The sequence below is a fragment of the Trachinotus anak genome, unplaced genomic scaffold (genome assembly GCF_046630095.1).
Source record: "Trachinotus anak isolate AG129_WGS33_773 ecotype Australia unplaced genomic scaffold, CSIRO_AGI_Tana_v1 ptg000005l, whole genome shotgun sequence".
NCBI classification, from domain to species: domain Eukaryota; kingdom Metazoa; phylum Chordata; class Actinopteri; order Carangiformes; family Carangidae; genus Trachinotus; species Trachinotus anak.
This window is the reverse complement of record NW_027273856.1, coordinates 7776833-7799791: the sequence shown is the minus strand read 5'-3', so window position 1 is coordinate 7799791 and position 22959 is coordinate 7776833. Positions and strand designations below refer to the sequence as shown.

At 42.3% G+C, this 22959-nt stretch overlaps 2 protein-coding genes and 1 long non-coding RNA gene across 6 annotated transcripts; 1 reads left to right on the top strand and 2 right to left on the bottom strand.

Moving 5' to 3' along the window:
• Positions 1-365: 365 nt before the first annotated feature.
• Positions 366-4670, bottom strand: LOC139621532 (ribonuclease kappa-A-like). The gene is made up of 4 exons (XM_071478132.1): positions 4369-4670; positions 4148-4227; positions 1522-1645; positions 366-1112 (listed from the first exon to the last, which is right to left on the bottom strand). The coding sequence occupies exons 1-4, from the start codon at positions 4441-4443 to the stop codon at positions 1095-1097; spliced, it is 297 nt and encodes a 98-aa protein (XP_071334233.1). The 5' UTR covers positions 4444-4670; the 3' UTR covers positions 366-1094.
• Positions 4671-6733: 2063 nt separating this feature from the next.
• On the top strand, positions 6734-12702 carry LOC139621531 (BPTF-associated chromatin complex component 1-like). 4 transcript variants are annotated; one of them, XM_071478128.1, is made up of 5 exons: positions 6734-7046; positions 7565-7659; positions 9218-9444; positions 10382-10489; positions 10821-12702. In XM_071478128.1, exons 1-5 carry the CDS (start codon positions 7026-7028, stop codon positions 10883-10885), a joined length of 516 nt encoding a protein of 171 aa, XP_071334229.1. In that variant the 5' UTR covers positions 6734-7025; the 3' UTR covers positions 10886-12702. The 4 variants fall into 4 exon arrangements, with proteins under 4 accessions (XP_071334229.1, XP_071334228.1, XP_071334232.1 ...); XM_071478127.1 differs by having other exon boundaries at positions 9200-9444; XM_071478131.1 differs by having other exon boundaries at positions 6734-7074.
• On the bottom strand, positions 12440-21320 carry LOC139621533 (uncharacterized). The gene is made up of 3 exons (XR_011691014.1): positions 20810-21320; positions 13692-13722; positions 12440-13511 (listed from the first exon to the last, which is right to left on the bottom strand). It is a non-coding gene; the product is annotated as an uncharacterized lncRNA (long non-coding RNA).
• Positions 21321-22959: the final 1639 nt, after the last annotated feature.

Here is a 22959-nt window from a genome sequence, read left to right as displayed (position 1 = left end):
CAGTTAGGCCTTCTTGCTTCTGATTGGTTAGTTGGTTGGAAAGTGTTGTTGCTGTGAGATGAATGAGGTGTGAGCTGGATGGAGACTGATTAACTTTTTAAGCAGCAGTTTTCTCCTGTTTGTTTTATACAGTGATCCACACCAGCACATATCAAACCTTCATGTTACACTGTCATGAATAATTTCCACTGCTGCACGTAAAGAGAAAAACAGTAAACTCTCATAAAAGTCTGCGAACAGACCCTCAAACCATGTGTGTTCCTGTGTGTTTCTGTGTTCCTGACTCCTGTGAGTCAGAATGAAGGAGTGGAACAGCATCACTATATAAAATACAAACCAGACCCAGAAGCTTTAACTCTGACATCTGTTTTTATTTTTTTATTGATCATTGTTTAAAAAAAACATCCATTGTGATTCAGTGTTGTAAAAATAAAAAAAAAAATTCTACAGGTCATTAATCAGACCATTTAGATTTAAGAAGAGGCCACCAGGAGAACGTCGGCTGGTTCTTTATCTTTTCATTATGTAACTTAAACTGTGATAATGGTGATGATAATTTCAGCAGCTGGAAAGTCTGGGTCATGATCAAGGGTTGAGATATGAGGACTTGTTGCTATGACAAAAGCTCCAAGTAAACTTTAAGCCAGTTTTGAAGAGATGGAAAATTCAGGCTTGTGTATCTACAGACCAAACAAACCCAGAGATCCCAGTGGAACACAAGCAGAGAAGGTGAACCATAGAGAAGACTGTTTAATGACTTCCTCTACTGACCGATCCAATCACAGCTGGATACTGGCTATAAAGTGAAATACGTTCGCTTGTACAGTACAGTCAATACAGAAAAATTATTTACAATATTTAAATACTTTGATAAGAGGAATGATTCAGACACTGGAGAACAACAAGTGAAATCATTAAGGCTCTTGTGATCAGAATTAATCTCATGTTAAATGCATGAAGGGAGCTGATCTCTCACAGCGTCCTCGCTCCTTCATTAAACCCTGAGACAGAGGCAGTGAGCAGAGAGCAGGTGAGTCCAGGTATGTCCCCCTGCTGTCAGTGCCGCCGGGAGCTCGCTGGTCCAGCAGGTGGCACTAGTGCACCAGGTACGCCTGAGGAACAACACGTCAATAACGCGTATGAGAACAGACTGTAACACCTGATGATACTGATTCAGGATGGGTCCAAACAGAACGATAACATATTGTCTGTTCAGTCCACCATGATTCAGTGTGTGTAGTGAACACTTCAGGGATTATTGTCAAATAATCACAAACAAGCTCATTCCTGAAAGATGACTAATGTGGACACCGTGTCTCTGCTGCTCATCATCATCATCATCATCATGACGAAGATAATATGACATCATTTTATAAACAGCTGTGCTTCAGACCTTCAGACTTCACTGTCCTAAACCTGAAACATCTACACAGCCCAGGTCTTGTCTACAGGTGCAGTCTGGGTGAAGGCTGTCCTCTCTCACCCGTGCCCTTCACTGACTGGCCCTGGACTCAGACTCACCTTCTGCTGGTTGAGCCTCATCTGGCAGCAGGAGAAGGCTCCAACCAGGACGTAGATAGCAGCTGCTATGAAGCAGTTGTAGCCCACCTTATTGTAGAGCTCGTGGATCCTCTGAGGGGAGTCACTGTGGAGACATGACACACTTCACACTGACTCACTGTCCATGTTCACTTCAGTCACTTAAAGAACCAGAAAAACTTTATTGATCCCTGTAGGGAAACAATTAGTTACAATCAAACACTTTAAAAACGTGATGACAGTGGATCAGCTGATGTAAACACAGATGATACAGACTGAGACATCTTGCAACATTGACTCATCAGCGCCCTCTGGTGTTTCTGAATGACCTGACACCTCAGCTACTATTTCTGTTCCACAGACACACACTGACACATACACACACACACAGGCAGATGGATAGAGTGTACTTTTTTTGCAGAGTATTGGTGTGTTTTTGTCATTTTGTGTCTTTTTTTCTGGTGTTTGCTGTTTCGTCTGATGATGGCGCAAATAGTGACGCGAGGGAGGACCTCCTTGTTTACAGCGTACCAGATATGGAGTTAAATATCCCATACCGGCTGAGCTGAAGGTGTGGTATCAAGGATGCAGAGCTTGGGCTAAGCTAAAGGCTGAGCTAAAGGCTGAGCTAAAGGCTAAGCTAAAGGCTAGGAGATTGAGATACAAGCCTTTTCTACCATCAGTCCTCATGAGGAATGTTAGCTCCCTGACTAACAAGAGTGATGAAGTGGATCACCAGTGACATCAAGACCTCCCATAACCAGAAACAGGGCTGGAGGCCTTCAGGGCTGGAGACAGGGAGAAGTGTAGGTGTGTGCAACATGAGCTGAAGGGGAGATTAAAGTAGGAGAAGGAGGACGACAAAAGGAAAGTCGAGAGGAAGCTGCAGCACAACAACATGAGACAGGTGTGGAAGGGGATGAGGACCATCACTGGCTATAAAGAGGAGAAAAGCCAGGCAACATCAGGTGATGTGGACAGGGCCTATGTGGTCAACCAGTGCATTAACACCATCCGACACCCCACATTCAAAGACAAGCTAGATGCGATGTGGGTGGATCCTCCTTCAGGTCCTGGATTGTGGATTACCTCACAAGATAACCATAGTACGGCACTGGTGCTCCACACGGGACTGTCCTGGATACAGTCCTGTTCACCCTGTATATAGCAGACTTTAAATACAACTCTGAGTCTCCACATCTGGATGATGACACAGCTGTTGTGGTGTGTATCAGGAGGGACAGCACAGGGATCTGACGATGGCCTTCAGTGAATGGAGCGACAAGAACTGCCTCCTTCTGAACCTCCAAGACCAAGGAGATGGTCTCTGACATTCACAGGTCTAGATCCACACTTCAGCCAGTCAGAGTTAGAGGGAAGGACACTGAGGTGGCGCACACCTATAAATACCTAGGTGTGCACCTGAACAGTGAACTGGACTGGTCCTTTGATGTCTGCAGTGAAATACTGCACATGTTTTACAGTCAGTGGTGGAGAGAGTCCTCTTCTCTGCTCTGGTCTGCTGGAGCAGCAGCAGGTCAGACCAGAACACAAGGAGACTGGACCAGCTGCTTCAAAAGGCTGCGTCTGTGACTGGAGGAGTCTGGACTCTCTCAGGACTGTTGTGGAGAGACACATGCTCCGTAAGATGCAGCCATCTTGGACAACACCAACCATCCTCTCCACAACATCCTTCAGACCAGAGGAGCAGCTACAGCAGCAGCTAACGTCTCATCTCTCTGCTGCAGGACTGAGAGGTTCAGGAAATCCTCTTTCATCAGACTGTTCAACACCTCAGAGACAGTGGATCATCACACTGACTCAGATATTAACTGAATACATCAGAGAGCTGCTGGACAATCTGAATTTCCCCAAGGGATCAATAAGTACTTTATCTATACACACACACATACTCGTACTTCACTTCACTTGTACTCAACACTCTGGTGTCTGCGGCTAAGAGAAGCTCTGTGTACTGTGTAGTCCCGCTTCCCACAGGTGCAGGAGTGGCCCCCGGTGTGGTCTCCTGCTGCTGTAGCCCCTCTGCTTCAAGGTGTGACGTGTTGTGCGTTCAGAGATGCTCTTCTGCAGACCGTGGTTGTAATGAGTGGTTATTTGAGTTACTGTTGCCTTCCTATCAGCTCGAAGCAGTCTGGCCATTCTCCTCTGACCTCTGGCATCAACAAGGCATTTTCACCCAGAGAACTGCTGCTCACTGGATGTTTTCTCTTCCTCAGACCGTTCTCTGTAAACCCTAGAGATGGTTGTGCAGGAAAAGTTTCTGAAATACCAACAACCATGCCACGTTCAAAGTCACTTAAATCACCTTTCGTCCTCATTCTGATGCTCAGTTTGAACTTCAGCCGGTCGTCTGGACCATGTCTACCTGCCTATACGCATTGAGTTGCTGCCATGTGATTGGCTGATTGGATATTTGAGTTAACGAGCAGTCGATCAGGTGTACCTAATAAAGTGGCCGCTGGGTGTATATAAACCTAGGCATCAGTGAAGCTCTAACAGGTGTGTGACAAGTATGACGTCGGTGCAGGTGTACAGGTGTGTGACAGGTGTACAGGGACAGATGTGAGGTGTGACAGTAGAAACTTACTCCTGTTGGATGTTTTCAGGAACTGGCAGATCTTCAATCAGCGTGGCTGAGTGTATGCTGAAGAAGATCCCGAGCATGGCCTGGGGGGGGAGGGGGGGGGACAGGTTAGCTTCACGACTTCTACTTCCTCTAGATAGTCGAGTTTGACCGTCTTCTCGGTGCTCCGTATCTATGGAGACGAAGGTTCAGTCGCCGGGAATAAAAACAGAGAGGACACTCACCAACATTATCACCCCCCACATGCTGAGTACAACCCCGCAGGCGGCGCATTTAGGTCCACAGACGAGGCCGCGCATCGTTAGTGTCGGACATGAACAGAAGGAGAGAGCGACTGAAACAGCTGCACAAACTCAGGGCAAACTTCTGTCATGTGTTCAATCAGGTGACTGGGACTGAACCCGGAAGTTTCCGGGATGTTGAAAGAGTTTTATAAAGTTAGATGAATGAGTCAAACATCAAACATATTTAATACAACAACAGCGCGTCCGCTTCACGATGTTTTACAGCGCTTCACATTAATTATGTTCATGTAAATATAAGAAAAGTCATGTGACCTTAAATGGCGTGACTTTCGTCCCAATGGCCGTGACGTGGAACTATGCTGCGTTCTGGTCCTGTCGGAAATACAACACTCTTCAGCCCAAACAGAAACAACCTGGCCACAGTTGTGTCTTCAGTAGGTCGTTGCTCTGTCTGGTCTCTGTATATTTGTTTGTCTGTTTAAAACACATTGTGGTTGTTGTGTGTTTAAGTTGTAACTTAAAGGCGCATCTGCTGAAGCCAAAGATTCCTGTGTCTGTGGTACAGACACAAAGTGGTGGATTCATTCTGGTTCTCATGTTGTGAAAACAACATTACCAGTTTATCTCCAGGAGGCTGCTCATGAATAGCTGACAAAGAGGCAAATGCCAGTGTGGCCCCTTATAACGTGTTGGGCTCTGAATGATGTCGCCATTGCTAAGATGTGATGTTCATGGGTAGTACTGAAGTTTAAAAAGAAGTGATGATATTAATTGATTTGGTCTATTTTTAACACAGTCAACAGACACAATGAAGTTTGCTTCAAATGGGCCAGAATCAAACGAATGTGTCTGATTTTTAGATGAAATCTGCATCATCCCTCCAGAGCTCCACACACCTAGATAATCTGTGAACTACTGACACTGTTCTGGGGGCTGAACAAGAACCAAAACCAGTCCATGTTTTCTGCTTCATCTAAAATAACATGACAAGCATAGATCTCATGCAGGTCAGGATGAGCACAACCCATCAACTGCTGCTCCTCAATGGTGCACAGGAAAAGAAAAAAGACAAGCAACATAAAAAAACACAAGAAAGAAATTTGATCTGTCTGAGATTAATTATCCAGCAGCCATTTGTAACAGTTATATTATAATCCAGGACTGATGGAAACAGAAGACGTAGGCTACAGCCAGGAAGTAAAAATCTCTGTCTGTCATGAGAGGAGCTGTGAACATGTGACAGATCAGAACAGACTGTGATATTTACAAAGAAACAACACTGCAAAGTTCTTCTGCTATGTTATGATGTTTGATTTGACTGTAATGAATAAATGTAAAGGAGACATACACAGATGGACGAGGAGACTGGAGACTTCCTCTTTACACCACACAATACAAAATGTTTGGACAAAAAGAACAAGTGTAAATGCAAAGCTGGTCTCCAGGTCAGGAATTATCCTCCTCTGGGGACCACCATTAATTTGATCCAAGAGGGTCCACCTCAGATCCTTCCTTGTTGTGAGCACTTTCAGTTTGGTTGTTAAGAACCATGGGAACAGTGATGGTGCAGGTTCATTGAACATCCTCAGCAGAATTTTACTTTTTAATTTCACTTCAGCTTTGAAGACAATGACAAGATGAATTGACCTCATTGTTACATGTGTACACCTTACAACCATAGTCTACTGTAATACATTAGTGACTTATTTACAAAGAGTGATGTAAAGTGTATAGTCAGTAGTGCTCTGTCTGTCTGCTGCTTGGTGGAGAGCAGCCGTGATTTATACATCTGTATGTTGCTTTATATTTTGTCTCCAGATGTTTTATTCTGTGAAAGTGTAGTTAAAGAGACATTCATCACACTGATGGACACTAAAGTCACTGCACTGCAGTGTAATATAACACATCACAATGATAACAGTGTTCTCTGATTTTCTGTCTCACACATGTAGAACTTGAATGGCTGCTGTAACTCCTTCAGACCACCAGATGCCGCTGTGCTACGTGCTGAGTTCAAAGACCCCAAGTTTTCAATCAAACACGTTAAAAACCTTTAATATTGCTGATTTAAATGACTTGAATGTTCATATTTACCTCCACCATAAACATTAAATTACTTCTACTGAGTGCTAACGCCCCCCTACATTACAGCTTAATTAATTTGTGTTGTAATGATTTCATTAACTGTCTCTGGGTTTCCTCTTATCTTCTTACACATGTATAAATTCCACAGATGTTTTCAATATATATTTAAAGAGGAAACCCAGGTCTATAGTAACGTGTACGTGAATGAACACGGCACAGTGAAGAGAGTTAGTGATTCCGAGGAGACTTTGAAGGCAGCAGCGGCAGCAGCCTGTTGTTGTGTTCAGGGGCGGCACTGGCCTGTTGTCTCCGGTGATGTGATCAGTGGCGGATGAAACGTTTCCTCCATTATGCTCCGGTGTGTTCACACGCTGCTCTTCTCCACACACCGACACTAGAGGCGGAGGAAGAGCCGGGTTCCAGCTGCTCGACGGCGGGAGGAGCTCCCGATGCGACTTAGCTTCACTGTTAGCCTCTTAGCAGCCGCTGTGTCCATTGAAGGCACCACTGTTCCCGCTCACAGACCATAAACGGTCTATGTCAGCAGCGCAATGACCTCAGCCTCCACCAAAGTAAGTTCTCCGGCTGTGGAGGCCTCAGGTGAGGGCTGGCCACATTTCCCGCGCTCAGCAGCCTCCTGCTCTGCGGCTCGAGCTCCTCAGAGCTTCCCGCTCCTGCTCGCGAGAGCTGAGAGGTGGAGTCAGGAGAACACGAGCTCCACATGACACACGTTACTGAGCAACCGAACCTTCCGCCGGCCGCGTGATGTCGATTAATAGTGATGTCGATGCATTAAAAACCCGCCCTGATCAGTTCTTCAGTCATAGCTTTTACATCCGATATAAAAGCGTGTGGACACAGCTGTCCAGATGTTGGTCCTGGTTCCTCATGACCCAGCATCAGTGCTCGACCTCACTGATGCTCCTGTGCCTGTTACAGCCGCATGTCAATGACTGTCACATGACTGTTAAGGTGTCTACATACTTTAGGTCAAGTGGGGAGTCTCATACTATGTCATGCCCCCCCCCCCCCCCTCTCTTTCTCTCTGCCCCTCCCTCTCACTCTCTGCCCCTCCCTCTCACTGTTACAGGTTGGAGAGATCTTCTCTGCTGCTGGAGCCGCCTTCACTAAACTAGGGGAGCTCACCATGCAGCTTCATCCAGTGGCAGACTCCAGTCCTGCAGGGTAACTAACACACACACACACACACACACACACACACAGACAGGCAGCTACAGCTGACCCAGTCTCCAGCATCACCAGGATCCAGAGGATCAGCAAATACTCAACATGTCGTCACAGTTCATTGGTTGGTTCAGTTCTTACTTATACAGGATGGTCCAATGAGAGCAGATCACAGGAATTCAACAAGAATTTCAACGGTAAAATCACAAGATTGTAAATAAAGGATAACTGTCAAACTGAGAGGGTAAAAAGGGAACCAGCTTTAAACCAGTGTTAAACCAGCGTTAAACCAGCTCTGAGTCAAATGGGACCAATTCAATTCAATTCAATTTTATTTGTATAGCGCCAAATCATAATATACATTATCTCAAGGCACTTTACAGGGTAAGGTCAAGACCTTACTTTGTTACAGAGAAAAACCCAACAGTTCCCACAAAGAGCAAGCGCTTGGCGACAGGGGGGAGGAAAAACTCCCTTTTAACAGGAAGAAACCTCCAACAGAACCGGGCTCAGGGTGGGCGGCCGTCTGCCTCGACCGGTTGGGTTTAGGAGAAGATAGAAAGAGGGGGAGGGGGAGGAGAGGGGAGAGAAGAGAGAGAGAGAGAGAGAGAGACCAGGAACAGCTGTGTCGGTAATGGTGTTATCAATAATAATGATGACAGGTAACAGTGGTTAATAGTAAAGATGAGTAGTGGTGGATCTGGATCCATCTGCTCCCGAGGCAGAGAGACCTGCAGAATGAGGACAGAGAGAGGGAGAGAGAGGAGAAGCACAAACTACGGGAGAGAAAAGGAAACAAAGTTAATGGCATGAGGTCATCGAGAGAGAGAGGGGGAGAGAGACAGAAATAGGGAGAGAGCGCCCAGTGAATCATGGGAATCCCCCAGCAGTCTAGCTCTATAGCAGCATAACTAAGGGATGGGTCAGGACAACACAGGGCCACAGTACCGAGGCTGTAGACTGACTGAACCGCTGCCTGACTGCAGGAGAGAGGAGCATCTTGTCCACAGACCTGGGTCTTAGCAGGACGTCTCCTGCTCCGTTGAGTATTTCAGGTGGATGTGTTGGACCTGGTCTTGTTGAAAGCCAGACTCAGATCAGAGAACCTGTCTGTCATCTCCTGAAGGTTCATGTTTTCTTGTTAAACCTCCATGAACAGATTATTTCAGTGTAACAGTCAAACACCTCAGTGGGCTCATCGGTGTCCACGCTGATTGTTGGCTGGTTCATCAGGTACTCTGTTGGTTTCCTGTTATTGAACAAGGATCAACAGTCGTCCAGGTACAGTCAGAGACAGTAAAGGTAGATTCAGGATCTGAGGGAGTGGTGCTGGACTCAGATAAGACCAGGTCCCTTTGTGTGTCTGTGAGTGTGTGCACTGACTGACTCAGGACCCCGTTCACCTGTATGACCTCACCTGTTCACCTGTATGACCTCACCTGTTCACCTGTATGACCTTTCCTGTTCACCTGTATGACCTCACCTGTTCACCTGTATGACCTCTCCTGTTCACCTGTACAAATAACTAACGTCAGTTCAGTTCCCATCTTCCCTCCAGTGGTCAGACGAAGAGCACAGTGAAGAGGAAGCTGTACGAGGACGTGGCTCCGCCCGCCACCTCTGACGGACCCAAGAAAGTCGCAAAGAAAGCCACGGTTACCGTTTCCATGGCAACACAGGGGACTCCAACCATCATCTCTGTGCCCACAGCTCAGGTTGTCATGCCTTCAGGACTACAGGGTCCCCCCTCCAACAAGCCCCCCCTGAAAAAACAGAAGACTGCAGGTGAGTCCAGCATCAAACCACCTCCTAAACCCTATACACCCCCTACACCCTCTGCACCAGGGTTATTCAACTATATTGTTTGCGGGCCACATTTCCTGAAAGCTAGGGGCCCCGGGGCCGGACACTTCCCTGAGCTCTTCTCATCATGTACGTACACTCCACACAACATTTTCCAAACTTTTATTTTGCCACATTGATAAAGTAACCTGATGATTAACTAAGAAAATAAAGAGTCACCAGGTCAGTCTGACTTCCTGTGCAGCACAAGCTGAGATATTAACAGAGGGAAACAAATCGTTTCCATGTCAGCTGACTGACACATCACTTAGTTCATTCTATAGTTCATTTAAGAGACAAAATGAGGCAACGACAGAAGAATGAAAACTGAACCTGACTGTGTTTGACACCTCACAACTAGGGATGGGTGTCATTCAGATTTTAATGGTACTACTACTTTCATTGGTTCTGGTGATTGATCCAGTACTTTAACGGTTCTCTTATTGATCTGGTACTTTAACGGTTCTTTAACGGAAAATTGTTGAGTCCCAGACTTCACCATCATTGTTTTGAACAGATGGCTCTCAGTGACCTGAACCTGAACCTGAACCTGAACCACAGTTCAGATGACAGTTCAGTCTGTCTGTTTCAGATTGAACTGAAGGACACACCCAGAACCATCACCTGGTTCTTGTTACTGTTCATCATCAGCCATGTTGGTGTAATTTAAAGAGATCACAACAAAGACTGAACCACACGTTAACGTTAGTTCTCTCCACAGTTGCTGGGTTAGAGTTACCCTGCACCCTCTGCACCGTCTACACCCCTACACCATCTACATCCTCGTTTCTCTATCATTTTAACTGAACTCATATTTGTAATTTTATAAACAATGTTCACAGACCTTAACAAATTTTAATATGTGTGTGTGTGTGTGTAGATGTGACCCTCAGTGCTCTGAATGACTCAGATGTTAACAGTGATCTTGTGGACATTGAGGGACTTGGTGAAGGATCCAACTCAAAGAAACTCAATAACTTTGATCAAGGTGAGTCCTTGAACATCTGAACACCTAAACACCCGAACATCTAAACACCTGATCATCTGAACACCTGAGCATCTAAACACCTGAACATCACCAGCTTCACAGCACCAAGTGTGGATTTATCCGCCACTGATAGTAGTCCCCAACAAAGTCACTGTTTCCTGCTGATTGAGTGACGTGTGTTAGAAACTGTAGTGCCTTTTTTACAGGTTTACATCCTCAGTAGGAACCAATGAGCTTGGAGCTGAGAGCCGCAGACAGAGTTTAGAGACGGACTGACACACTGCTGGTTGTAGTCTTTGTTGACAGTAATAAATGTTTTGTGTCTCTTTAGATAACCTGAACCTGGACTCCAGCCTCATCATGAATCCCAGTGACCTTCCTCTGCTCTCCCGCTGACCTTTCACCTCTCACCTCATCAGCTTCACATGGACACAACTATACAAACAAGTTGTAATAACACAGACTAATGATGCTGAAAATATAACAGTGCTGAATGTTGCAGGACTCATTCTGTTACAGATGTTTTTATTTCAGATGTTTCATTTTGTCCTCACTGAGTTTTATTTTGTAGGAAAACTCTTTCAGCAGTGCTGATCACACTTCCTGTGTTTTTTGTTTTATTTGTGTTATTTTTGTCTCAACACATTTCATCAGATGTTCAGAGGTTAACAGTAGTTAGGTCCTGATTAGTTTTTTTTTTTTAAGATATTTTTTTGGGCATTTTTTGCCCAGGACATTTTTGACAGGACAGTAGAGAGTGACAGGAAAGGGGCAGAGAGAGAGGGGGAATGACACGCAGGAAGGAGTCGGGCCGGTCGGGATTCGAACCGGCGCTCGCCTGCTGAGAGCATCCCCTCATGTGGTACGCGCCCTAAACACTCCGCCATCGGGCCGCCCCGGGTCCTGATTAGTTCAGTGTGAACTGTCTTAAGTCTTCCTCCTCTCAGCTGAACTGTGTTAGAGGTTAAAAGGTCACCAGGGGGTCATTCACCTGCTCCTGCGGTCTGAAGAAGAATCAACATCATCATCATTTTCTTAAGATAAACATGTTTTATTATCAAAGTGGCAGAAACATGTGAAAACCAATTCTCTAGCTTTAAGTCCTAATTAGGGAACTCATTATTTAAAGTTCACTTACTAGCTTATTTCAGAGCTTTCATGTCAGACAGTGAAGATCGCCCAGTTGTAATGGAGGTGGTGATGAAGACGAAGCTCAGAAGAGGACTTTGAGTTTTTCCTCTTTTATGTTTAAATTAATTAAAGTCAAGTATTTTCTTAAGTTTTGGTAAATTCTGTTTCTCTGTTTTAGATCAGTGATCTTGTGTCTGTGCTTAGAGTACATAGGACATTAGCCTAGCTTAGCATAAAGACTGGAAGCAAGGGGAAACAGCCTGTGTGTGACCTCAGGAGTCAGACAGATGAACTGCTGGTTCAGACCTGTACAGGTGTTTCCTGTTTCCCTACGAGACCACGTCCTGACTGAGACTGTTCCTTTAAGAACAACCTGTCATCTGACCTGAGATTAGTCTTTAATGAGCCTATTGTCATCTCAGATCAAAGACAATGATCTGAACAATTATTTAGTAAACATAATGTTGTGACATTATCAGTGTGATGTCAGATATTACATCACTGTTCTGAGGTCTGACAGCAATAACTCATATATACAGTGGTGTGTTGTTTTGTCTGTGTCTGGTTGTTGTGTTTACAGCATGATGTATCTGAGTGTGTCCAGGCTGAGGTCAGGCAGCTGCTGGTACACTCACTGACCTGCATCACACTGATGATGATGATGAAGAAGATGTAGTACTCAGTATTCAGAACCACAAGGTGAAAAGTTAAACTTGTGGTAAATAATTAAATTCTATAAAGCTTCATGATGCTTGTGTTAATCCCATCATCTGAGGAAGAACCTGAGAGGTGGTTGAGAGCTCTGGTAAAGCTAGAGAGAACATGTTACTCTTAATCTGTATGAATACACAACAACACAACTGTAACACAAACAGGTTGTCAACTGAAGTTTGATCAGTGTCTGTAATAATGACAGTGGTGTGACATTAGAAGTGTGTACAGGTGTGTGTGTGTGGTACAGGTCAGGTGTGTATAGGTTTGTGTGGTATAGTCACTCAGTGTTGTTGCAGTGAACCTCTGTAGTTCAGTCAGGCACTCCCTCTTGTTGCTAAATCATTATTTTTAATAAAAACTGCTGATGATTTGTGTGTTCTCTACCTGATTCTACTGGAGACCAGAACCACCATCCACTCCATCACATTTGATCCTCATTTTAAATCTATTCTCCTCTTCCCCACTGGTCCATGATAGTCTTCCTCACTGATGCTCAGTCACAATTTAATCTGTTCTTCTTAATGAAGGAAACTGTTTGAGATTAAAGGTACAATGATCCTGAGAGGGGCTCAGGCTGCAGGTCACGACCTCCTGTCTCTGACTCAGTTCAGTATAAAGATGAAGAAAACACATTTTCTTTATATTAATATTTTATTGAAATGGTCATGTTTAATCATTCTGTAGAAACATCTTGATCAGTTATAAGAAACATGAGGAGGAGGAAGATGATGATGAAGAGGAGAGTATGTCTGACAGGAGCAGCACATTTCATACTGGCAACTCAGAGACGACAAATACCAGTAATGATGTGCTGCTACAGCCTGACACACACAGAGACAGACACACACAGTGTATTGCTGGGAATCCCAGAGCTCACAGTAGCAGCACATAATGATTTGGAGTGATTTATAAGCCTGCAAAACATGATGTGCTGCTAGAGCGCCCCCTGGACCACGAGTCCATAGACCAGGAGTCCATCAGACTGACTGCCTCAGTCAGAGACCCAATGCAGACAGATTATATTCTCCTTTATCTTCATTTGAATATTATTACTAATCTACATAAATTACAAAGAACTTATCTTAACATGTTCATATGACACGTGTGTATAATTTAACTTTAGCCTCATGCAGATCTGATGATTGTGGCGCTGGTCCGTTCTTCTTCTGTGATGTTTCTACAGGAAACAAACAAAATGGCTGAAGAAGACAAAATGGAGGAAGAAAAGAGGAAGGAGTGGAGGTGAAGAAGAAACACGACTGAGCTGTTTTCAAAAACAAACTGTAATAATATAATGATGTGAGACCAGGTGGAGTCTGTAGCAGCAGGTAAAGAGATGAGCTGAGCAGCATCTTACCTCCAGGTCTGAGGAGGGTCCACAACAAACCCTGGAAGAGGAGAAGATGGGTTAGTGATCCAGACTGAGGCCGCAATCAGAAACATTACACACTTATCCACACACACACACACACACACACACACACACACACACACACACACACACACACACACACCTGCTGTCGCCTCAGTCCTGAATCTACAGGTGAGATGGACCTGAGTCCCTTGTGTGTCAGAGAAGAAGAGAAGGATCCAGACTGAAGGATCATCCTGACCTGCCTGTGACAGATCATTAAAATGTATCAATAAAAACACACACACACACACACACACACACACACACACACACACACACACTCTCTCTCTCTCTGAACACAGACAGCTACCAACAGTCATTAACTTAATGAGGCGACAGCAGGTGTGTGTGTGTGTGTGGATCAGTAAACAGTGTGTAATGTTTCTGACCTCGTCTATAAGCAGTCAGTAACTCTAAATCTCTTAAGTCAGATCAGAGATACAAAACCTCTGGAATCAAACTCGATACAAATGATCAGCATTTACAAAGCACAAGAAGCAGCCACATTAACACCAAAAAGAAGAATTGCTCTGTTCTGATGAGAACCAAACAACATGGAGGAGGTTCTAACAGGAACCATGACACGGATGGCATGAATCAAGATGGAGGTGGTTCTAACAGGAACCATGTCACAAATGACATGAAATAATATGAAGGAGGTTCTAGCAGGAACCATGTCATGGATGACATGAAACAAGATGGAGGTCCTAATAGGAACCATGTCACAAATGACATGAAATAAGATGGAGGGGGTTTTAACAGGAACCATGTCACAAATGACATGAAATAAGATGGAAGAGGTTCTAACAGGAACCATGAAACAGATGACATGAAAAAAACTTGGAGGTTCTAACAAGCACCATGACAAAGAAAATAAGAAACACAATAAAGGCGGTTAAACAGGAACCATGTCACAAACAACATGAATAATTACAAAGTAGAGGGAGTGATAAGGGTCAAAATCTCTGTCAAAAATCTTCTGTCAGGGTAATTAATTAATTCATTCATCTTTTTTTTTTTTTTTTTTTTTAAATTAAGATGTAGGAGATTTTTGGGAAAATCAGTTGAATAAATAACCAGAGACTAAGCCTGTTTATTTTGTAATTATTGTAATTAAATATCTGACAAATCACCTCATTCAATAAAATCCAGTATCATCATAAACCAAGCTTCTATAATTAAACATCAGATGTAAGGGGGGAGAGACAGGATGGTTTATTTTTATATTCAGTTTCATCTCTACCACAAACTGAAAACTATAGTACAGCTTTGAACCTGTTTTTTTAATATCAGATGATGAAACCACAGATCAGTTTGATATTTCTTACTAGATAAAGGAACACATTTATTATCATAACTGTTGGTGATTTATTTTCTGATCAATCAAATCAAAAATTAAGCAAAAAAACAAAAACTAAACTAAACTATGGATAATCTCTAACAGCAGTCTGTGAGCTAAATTTTTTTATTTATTTATTATTTTATTATCAGCTGATTTTTTTCATTATTAATTGTCTCATTCTGATTAATTAATATATTGGCTTTAAAATGTCAGAAAATGATGGAAAATGCTTGTTGTGAAGTCTTCAGATATTTGTCAATTCAGATACAGTGACAAAAAAATTATTCTGTTTTTCTTAATCATCTTATTTGTTCATGATCAGTTTTGTCAATTGACTAATCAATCACATGACTATTGTTTTCCCAGTATACACACTCACACACACTTATATACAGTACACAGTATACAAATATATATATACACAACAAACACAGTACACAGTATATATACTGTGCCGCTACAGACCAACAGCTGTGGTGTCACTTTGTGTGTAAAGTGAAGTTGGAGTCATGTGATGTCAGAACTACACCTCATCAGATTTTACTGTCAGAACAGCTGGATTTAATCATTACATATTCATATACATCACATGCAAAAGAAAATTTCACTCTAAAAATTCAGATGAGGAATTTAAAGGTGAGGTGGACAAATGATGTCGACCACAGTCGGAGACAGAGCGACGGACGGTGAGGTCACATCACAGGGAGAGCAGTGACAGACCAGCGTTAGATTCAGACCCAAACCTCCAGTCTCATTCACAGAAAAACAACACAAAACAGAGAGAGAGGAGGGGGAGAGAAGGAACGACAGCACAGCTGAAACTGTGGTGGAGGGAAAGAGGAAGAGAGAGAGGAGCCTCCTCTGTGGCCTGCTGTTCTCCATTCACTACAGAGGCCATTTTAACACTGCAGAGAAAAAAGAGTCACTTACCGTCTGCTGCAGAGACCACAAACCAGGACACGCAGCCACTAACCAGCCCCAACTACTCACTAACTACCTACACGGGTAGTTATCTGACCACTAGTCCCCTCACTTTGTGTGGATGCTCTCACCAAAAGGCCAGAGTCACGACCCAGACTCTAACTAGTCCTGAGTTAAAACTAGTCCTCAAAAATAAAATAAACACACACACAGACACACACTCACATAGACACACACGGACACACACACACGCTGCATTCAGGCTCAGGAGGACAAAGATATTCAAATAAAAAGGAAAACAAGAAAAACGGCAGGTCTAAAACCGTCACTACAACACACACACACCAACACACAGACACACACACACACACACGCATCAGTGGGAATACACCCAGACAACTACAGTGACAGGGAGCGAGCAGAAAAAGGCCTGATGGGGGTTTCTGTTGCTCCTGCTTCTGGTCCTAGTAAGAGGGGGGGTGTCAGGGGTGCCAGGGGTTTGGGTTGGGGGTTCTAGTCCCAGTCCCAAAAATTGCCCCCCCCCCCAAAAAACTGAGAACCCCCCCCCTCATCCATCCTTCCTGGCCCTTCACATCTTCACCTCCTAGCTATGTGAGTGTGTGTGTCCCAGCCGTCGTCAGTGCTGCCTCTGCCTCGCTGGAGCCCCAGCTACGCACACTGACACACTGAGGAGGCTCAGTAGGCATAAAAACCTACAGGCTGCAGCCTTTTTCCCCGGCCATCACTTTCTACAATACAAATCAACATTTTAGGGGACACCGAAAAATCTGAAAAAAATTCAGGTCGCCCCCACGGGTGTGTGTGAGACAGGTGTGAAAGGAGGGGTCTATCAGAGCTACCGTTATAGAGTTAAAAATAAATTAGTGGAAGGCGAGGGGGCTGCTGCGCTGCGCCGAGCACAGGGCTGTAAGGCTGCCAAGCTGCTCGGCTGTCAGACTGAAAGAAAGAGACTGAGGAGACGGGGAGGGAGGAGAGGGAGGGAAATAAAGTGGAGAAAGTGTGGCTGTGAGAGGAAGCCCTCTGCGCTCCCACACACAGAGCACAAGAAGTCTGCAGAATAAAAACCAGAAACCACAGCAAAGACGTGAGAGAGGAGACAGCAACAGGCCCACTTTTATCCCTCACACAGAGAGGCTGCGGCGGACACACACACAGGTGGACACAGGGCATCACTGCACAAACATGGACTTAATCACTGTGATGCCTGGACTCATGTCCGTCTCTCTCTCCTGGGTTTTCTCATGTCATTTGGTCATGAGACGGGAGTTGGCGGGAAGGAGGCTGGCCCTCACAGTGCTGAAAGTGCTGCTCTCAAACTGCACTGCTTTACCAGGAGGACACGAGGCCCTGCCCACCCCCTCTGTGTGTGTGTGCATGCGTACAGACACACAACACGACAACAGTGCATATACCAAAAAAAAAAAAAAAAAAAAAAAAGAGCAAGGCTCCGCTTCCAGTTCTGACTACAAAAATCATCACCAGACACAAAATGGAGAGTTAAAGTTTAACACGAGTTAACTGTAGTTTACTCTGGTTAACAGAGTGATCCCTCCAGCATGACTTGGTTTAACACTAGTTAACACAACCAGCGAGGCCCCTGAACACACAGCAGTAGAAACGACTGTGACACAGTGTAATGATCAGACTGAGGTTCACCTGAGGTTAAAACTAATCAGCTGTAATCACAGACTGTCACCAAACATTTGAGTCAACACTGTCTTCATTTTATTCTCTATTTTATTTAAGTTCTTTTATGTCTGGTTAGACAAAATTAAAAAGAGAAGTTTTTTCTGATTTCCTTAAGTGACAAAGCAAAAAGTTTTTGGTAGAAAAACAACTGTTTATTGCAGTAAATTAATAATAATCACACTGAATAATTAAACCTGCTCCAGGCTTAAAATGCACAAATTAATTAGCAACAACTGTTTAAATGAATTAATTGGTGAAGTAAAGTATTAAATGTATTTATTATGTCAAACAGCACCAGGCTGAAATGTGTTAATAATGTTGTCTATCATTGTAATTGAGAACACACACTGAGCTCTGAAACACTGACAATGAAAACTATGAGCAGCTACAGCTGTGATCTGCACAGTGGAGACAAGTAAAGGTGAACGGCTCTGAAATGATGGTTTTCACAGGATAAACATATTGATGAAGATTGTACAGAGGCTGTGTGTTATGTTGGACTGAATCCAGGAAAACAATCTCTCCTCATATATTCATTCATTCATTAAGGATCCTTATCGCTGATTTGAATAATGGGATGTAGCTGTGAAATAAATGACGGCTCAGTCAGTTGGAAAAGACTAATGTCCAGTAAAAAACTCACAAATCTACTGTAGAGTTTGTTTGTATTTTTTCTGATTGGTCACTGTAAACTGCAGTCTGACTAATATGACCTAACTTTTCACTGATGACATCTATGATCCCTCACCTGTAAGTCACTTTGGATAAAAGCAAATGAGTAAATGTATTAATAAACAACAGTAATTAGGAGAGAGAAAAAGTGATATTCTGCATTTATCTCACTGAATGTTTTCATAGAAAAAAAAAGGAAAATCAAAAACTCTACCTATCTATCTATAAGTGAATATTAGTGGGAGAATGTGAACACACATTCTGACACACATCCTCAGACTGTTCTATATCCAAACAGAAGATTTGATCAGTCTGTATGATTCACTGTATACACTATACATGGTTAGATTACTCATTATCATGTTTTATCTTATTAGTTTCTACAAGATTTAAGATGTAAAATGTGCTTTTCATTGGCTGTTAATTTCTTCTGCCAATATAAAATTTTCAGCGGCTGTGTAAAGCTATCGTACATGATTATAGCTGATATATTCAAGGCTGATTTACATGATTGTAGCTGTTATATTTAAGGCTAATGTATAGGATTATAGCTGTTATATTTAGGGCCAATGTACATAATTATAGCTGTTATATTTAAGGATAATGTTCATGATTATAGCTGTTATATTTAAAGCTAAAGTACATGATTATAGCTGTTACATTTAAAGCTAATGTACACGATTGTAGCTGTTATATTTAAAGCTAAAATACATGATTATAGTTGTTATATTTACAGCTAATGTACACGATTATAGCTGTTATATTTACAGCTAATATCCATGATTTTAGCTGTTATATTTAAAGCTAATGTACATGATTTTAGCTGTTATATTTAAAGCTAAAGTATATGATTATAGCTGTTTTATCTAGGGCTAATTTACATGATTGTAGCTGTTATATTTAAAGCTAATGTACACAATTATAGCTGTTATATTTAAAGCTAAAATACAAGATTATAGCTGTTATATTTAAAGCTAATGTACATGATTATAGCTGTTATATTTAAAGCTAAAATACATAATCATAGCTGATATATTTTAAACAAAAGGACATGATAATAGCTGTTATATTTAAACCTAAGGTATATCATTATAGCTGTTATATTTAAAGCTAATGTACACAATTATAGCTGTTATATTAAAGGCTAATGTACATGATAATAGCTGTTAAATGTAAGTTTAATGTACATGATTATAGCTGTTATATTTGTGGTTAATGTACATAATAATAGCTGTTAAATTTAAGTTTAATCATGAACATATTTAAAGCTAATGTACATGATTATAGCCGTTATATTTAAGGGCTAATGTACACGCCTATAGCTGTGATATTTAAGGCTAATGTACATCATTATAGCTGTTATATTTAAAGCTAATGTACATGACAATAGCTGTTAAATTTAAGTTTAATGTACATGATTATGGCTTTTATATTTAAGTTTAATGTACACGATAATAGTTGTTATATTTAAAGCTAATGTACACGATAATAGCTGTTAAATTTAAGTTTAATGTACATGATTATGGCTTTTATATTTAAGTTTAATGTACACGATAATAGTTGTTATATTTAAAGCTAATGTACACGATAATAGCTGTTAAATTTAAGTTTAATGTACATGATTATGGCTTTTATATTTAAGTTTAATGTACACGATAATAGCTGTTATATTTAAAGCGTACGTGAGTGTAGCATGTTTGTAATGACACATTTCAAACTAATTAATGAAAGGACCTGTTTTATTACTGTTGAGCCAGATCGGAGAGAGAGAGAACCAGCTCGAACACACTGATACTGATCTGATCAATAATTAATACCTGATAGATCAGTGTGTGGTACAGACTCTGCAGCAGATGGTGAACTGCTGACTCGGCGGGTTTCCTCTGAGGGGCTGGTGGACTCGGTAGAACCTGAATGATCCGGTTCAGACTGAATGGAGACTGGCTCCTTTTACCGGTGAATTTCTGATCGTGTTGAGACTGAGTGGAGGTCGGGGTGGGCCGGGGTCTGTGGGGAGGGGGCTGTGTCTGGGGGAGTGTCCGCTGCCTTAACTTACTCAGTATCTGTTCAAAGCCTTTGTACAGAAATATAAAACAATAGGTGAAATGTTAACGTTAGTCTGCCGTTCGTCTGTACAGAGAAGCGGCTTAAAGCGGCCTGACTCTGTGTTTCTACCCGGAGCAGCAGCACTAAAACACAGTCTGAACACTTCACAATCCGCCTTTGTCTCTGTCTGTCTTCATCACAGCTTCATGCCTTAACACAGTAAACTCACCGCAAACACTCCACTCTCCCCTACGACTAAAACACGCCAAAACCTCAGTACTACACCGTGAATACTCAATTAAAATCAAACAGTGAAGTACCTGACACACAGTGAAAAATCTATAAAATATTTAAACACTGAGTTTCTTACCCTCCGGAGATAAAACGTCCAGCAGACACACGGTGCTGAGATAATCCAGGTCTCACAGTAATTATGAAGAAGAGAAATTAATTGGTGTGTAAATGTATTTGAAGCCGGACTCTCATTCTGTGTCAGTGGAGGATTTGAAAGTGGCGCCAACCGCTCTGCTCCTCGGATCCACACACTCACACCGTCACACACACAAAAAATAAATAGAAATTCAAACGCGTTCGCAGCAATATTTGACCCGTACCAAAATGTGCCTGTGGACCAGCACGATCGATCCCTGCCGTCAGTTTTCAATAATATGGCTCCTGTGATTTTTATTTATTTTTTATGTTAAATTAAAATAACCGTCAGAGGCTTTTGTGGGCCGCGGTGCAGGTCGGGATATCATGCGAGGCGGTTGTGTTTTGAATTTCTAACCGGCCAGAAAGAGGGGGGCAGTATCTCCCCCTTCAGGGTGTGTGTGTGTGTGTGTGTGTGTGTGTGTGTGTGTGTGTGTGTGTGTGTGTGTTTCAAACATGAGATTTACAGTTCATATCAAAGCTATGGTAACTATGGTAACCATGTAGTGACTGTTGAGCCATAGTTCCTGTTATTTTATTCAAGCCTTACAAACTGACTGAATGTCTTCATTTTTATGCAAATGTTGCATAAAAGGAAATTATAGATGTGAATGTAGCAGCTAGTCTCATGTACATTTTACAATATTACATTGATTTTATTAATTCAATATGACCACACATCCCTAAACATAATTATATGACACCAACATGTCACAATATAAGTTATTGTATGAAACATGACCTCACAGTGTCCTCAATACTACTGCCCTGATAAAACACAGTGGTAACTGAATCAGCTGATAGTATATTACTCTACATATGCAGAAAGATTTAATATCAAGGTTTTTATTACATTAGAAGAATTTCTGAATTTTACCTTTTTAGTAAATTATTGCAGACACTTGGAGAAGGCCTCCTTCATATGCACCAGCAGAGGGAGCCAGAAACACAAGTGGAATATGAATGACAGTCAATGACAGATTTACACAGGTACAGGTCATTAGTGGGGGGGCAGTTCCTGTTTTGTAATAGTGTTTAGACAGTAAATACACAATGTACAGTCAGATGAGCAGATATAGCACTTCATAACACAGGGACAAAACCTAATGTGATATAACAGAGCACTGCATCATCCATTATCAGAGCTCCTACAATGTGAGAAGAGTCATTATAAGCTGTGGATGGTGCATGATAACAAGTGGTAAAGATAACACAACAAGGTCATGAGTGACTTTAATCAGAAACTCAAATAAATCTGTACAGTGACACTGCCTGGTAATGTGCTGTTAGGAGTGTTATTTTGTTTTGAATATGGGCTCTTTTGTTAGGATCAACAAACGGTCTGATCCTGCTCCCGTCCGAGCTGAATCCTGTACACTCTCCCTGTCCTTAACATAGACAATGAGCTGCTGTGAAAACATCAACCATCACTGTGGTATTGATTACACTTTATAACCTGAGAGTTCATTATACCTACAGGCTGGAGAAAAATATAAAAAGTGATAGAAAACAGATGGACAAGACACCACAGTATTGCCAAAGCAGATTGTACAAAGTTTACTATGCAAGTACAATAATTCAAGAATAAATGATTTGCACATTATTGATTATATACACTATACAATAATCACTGATAACAATCATCCATCTTACAGTATACAAGCCTACACTAACTGCTCTGCCACTAGTTTCATGTCCATTTTAAAGCAGGATTTGTGATCTTGTGGGTTCTCTGGTTCTCTGAGGACAGGTTATTACACAGTCCAGTAGAAAGTGTCTCGACAGCTCCTTTTCTAGTTTAATGTTGGCAGTGTCTTTTTGATGCTATGACCAGATGGTGCCAAGAACCAGAACAGGAACAGTGGCTGCTTCAGAGTTGAGCAGTCATCATACAGTAGCTTGTAAATGGTTCCAGTAAGAGAATAATGACCCTCAGCAGGTTTAGTGCAGAACGAACTGTACAGTGACTCTGCTGTTACAGCTGGTTCCTGGTGGAGTGTACAGAGAGAGAGCTATAAAGTTCTTGAATGACTCTAAACATCACAGAGCTTCTACCTCTGGTCAATGTTGAGAGATACATTAATGACAGAA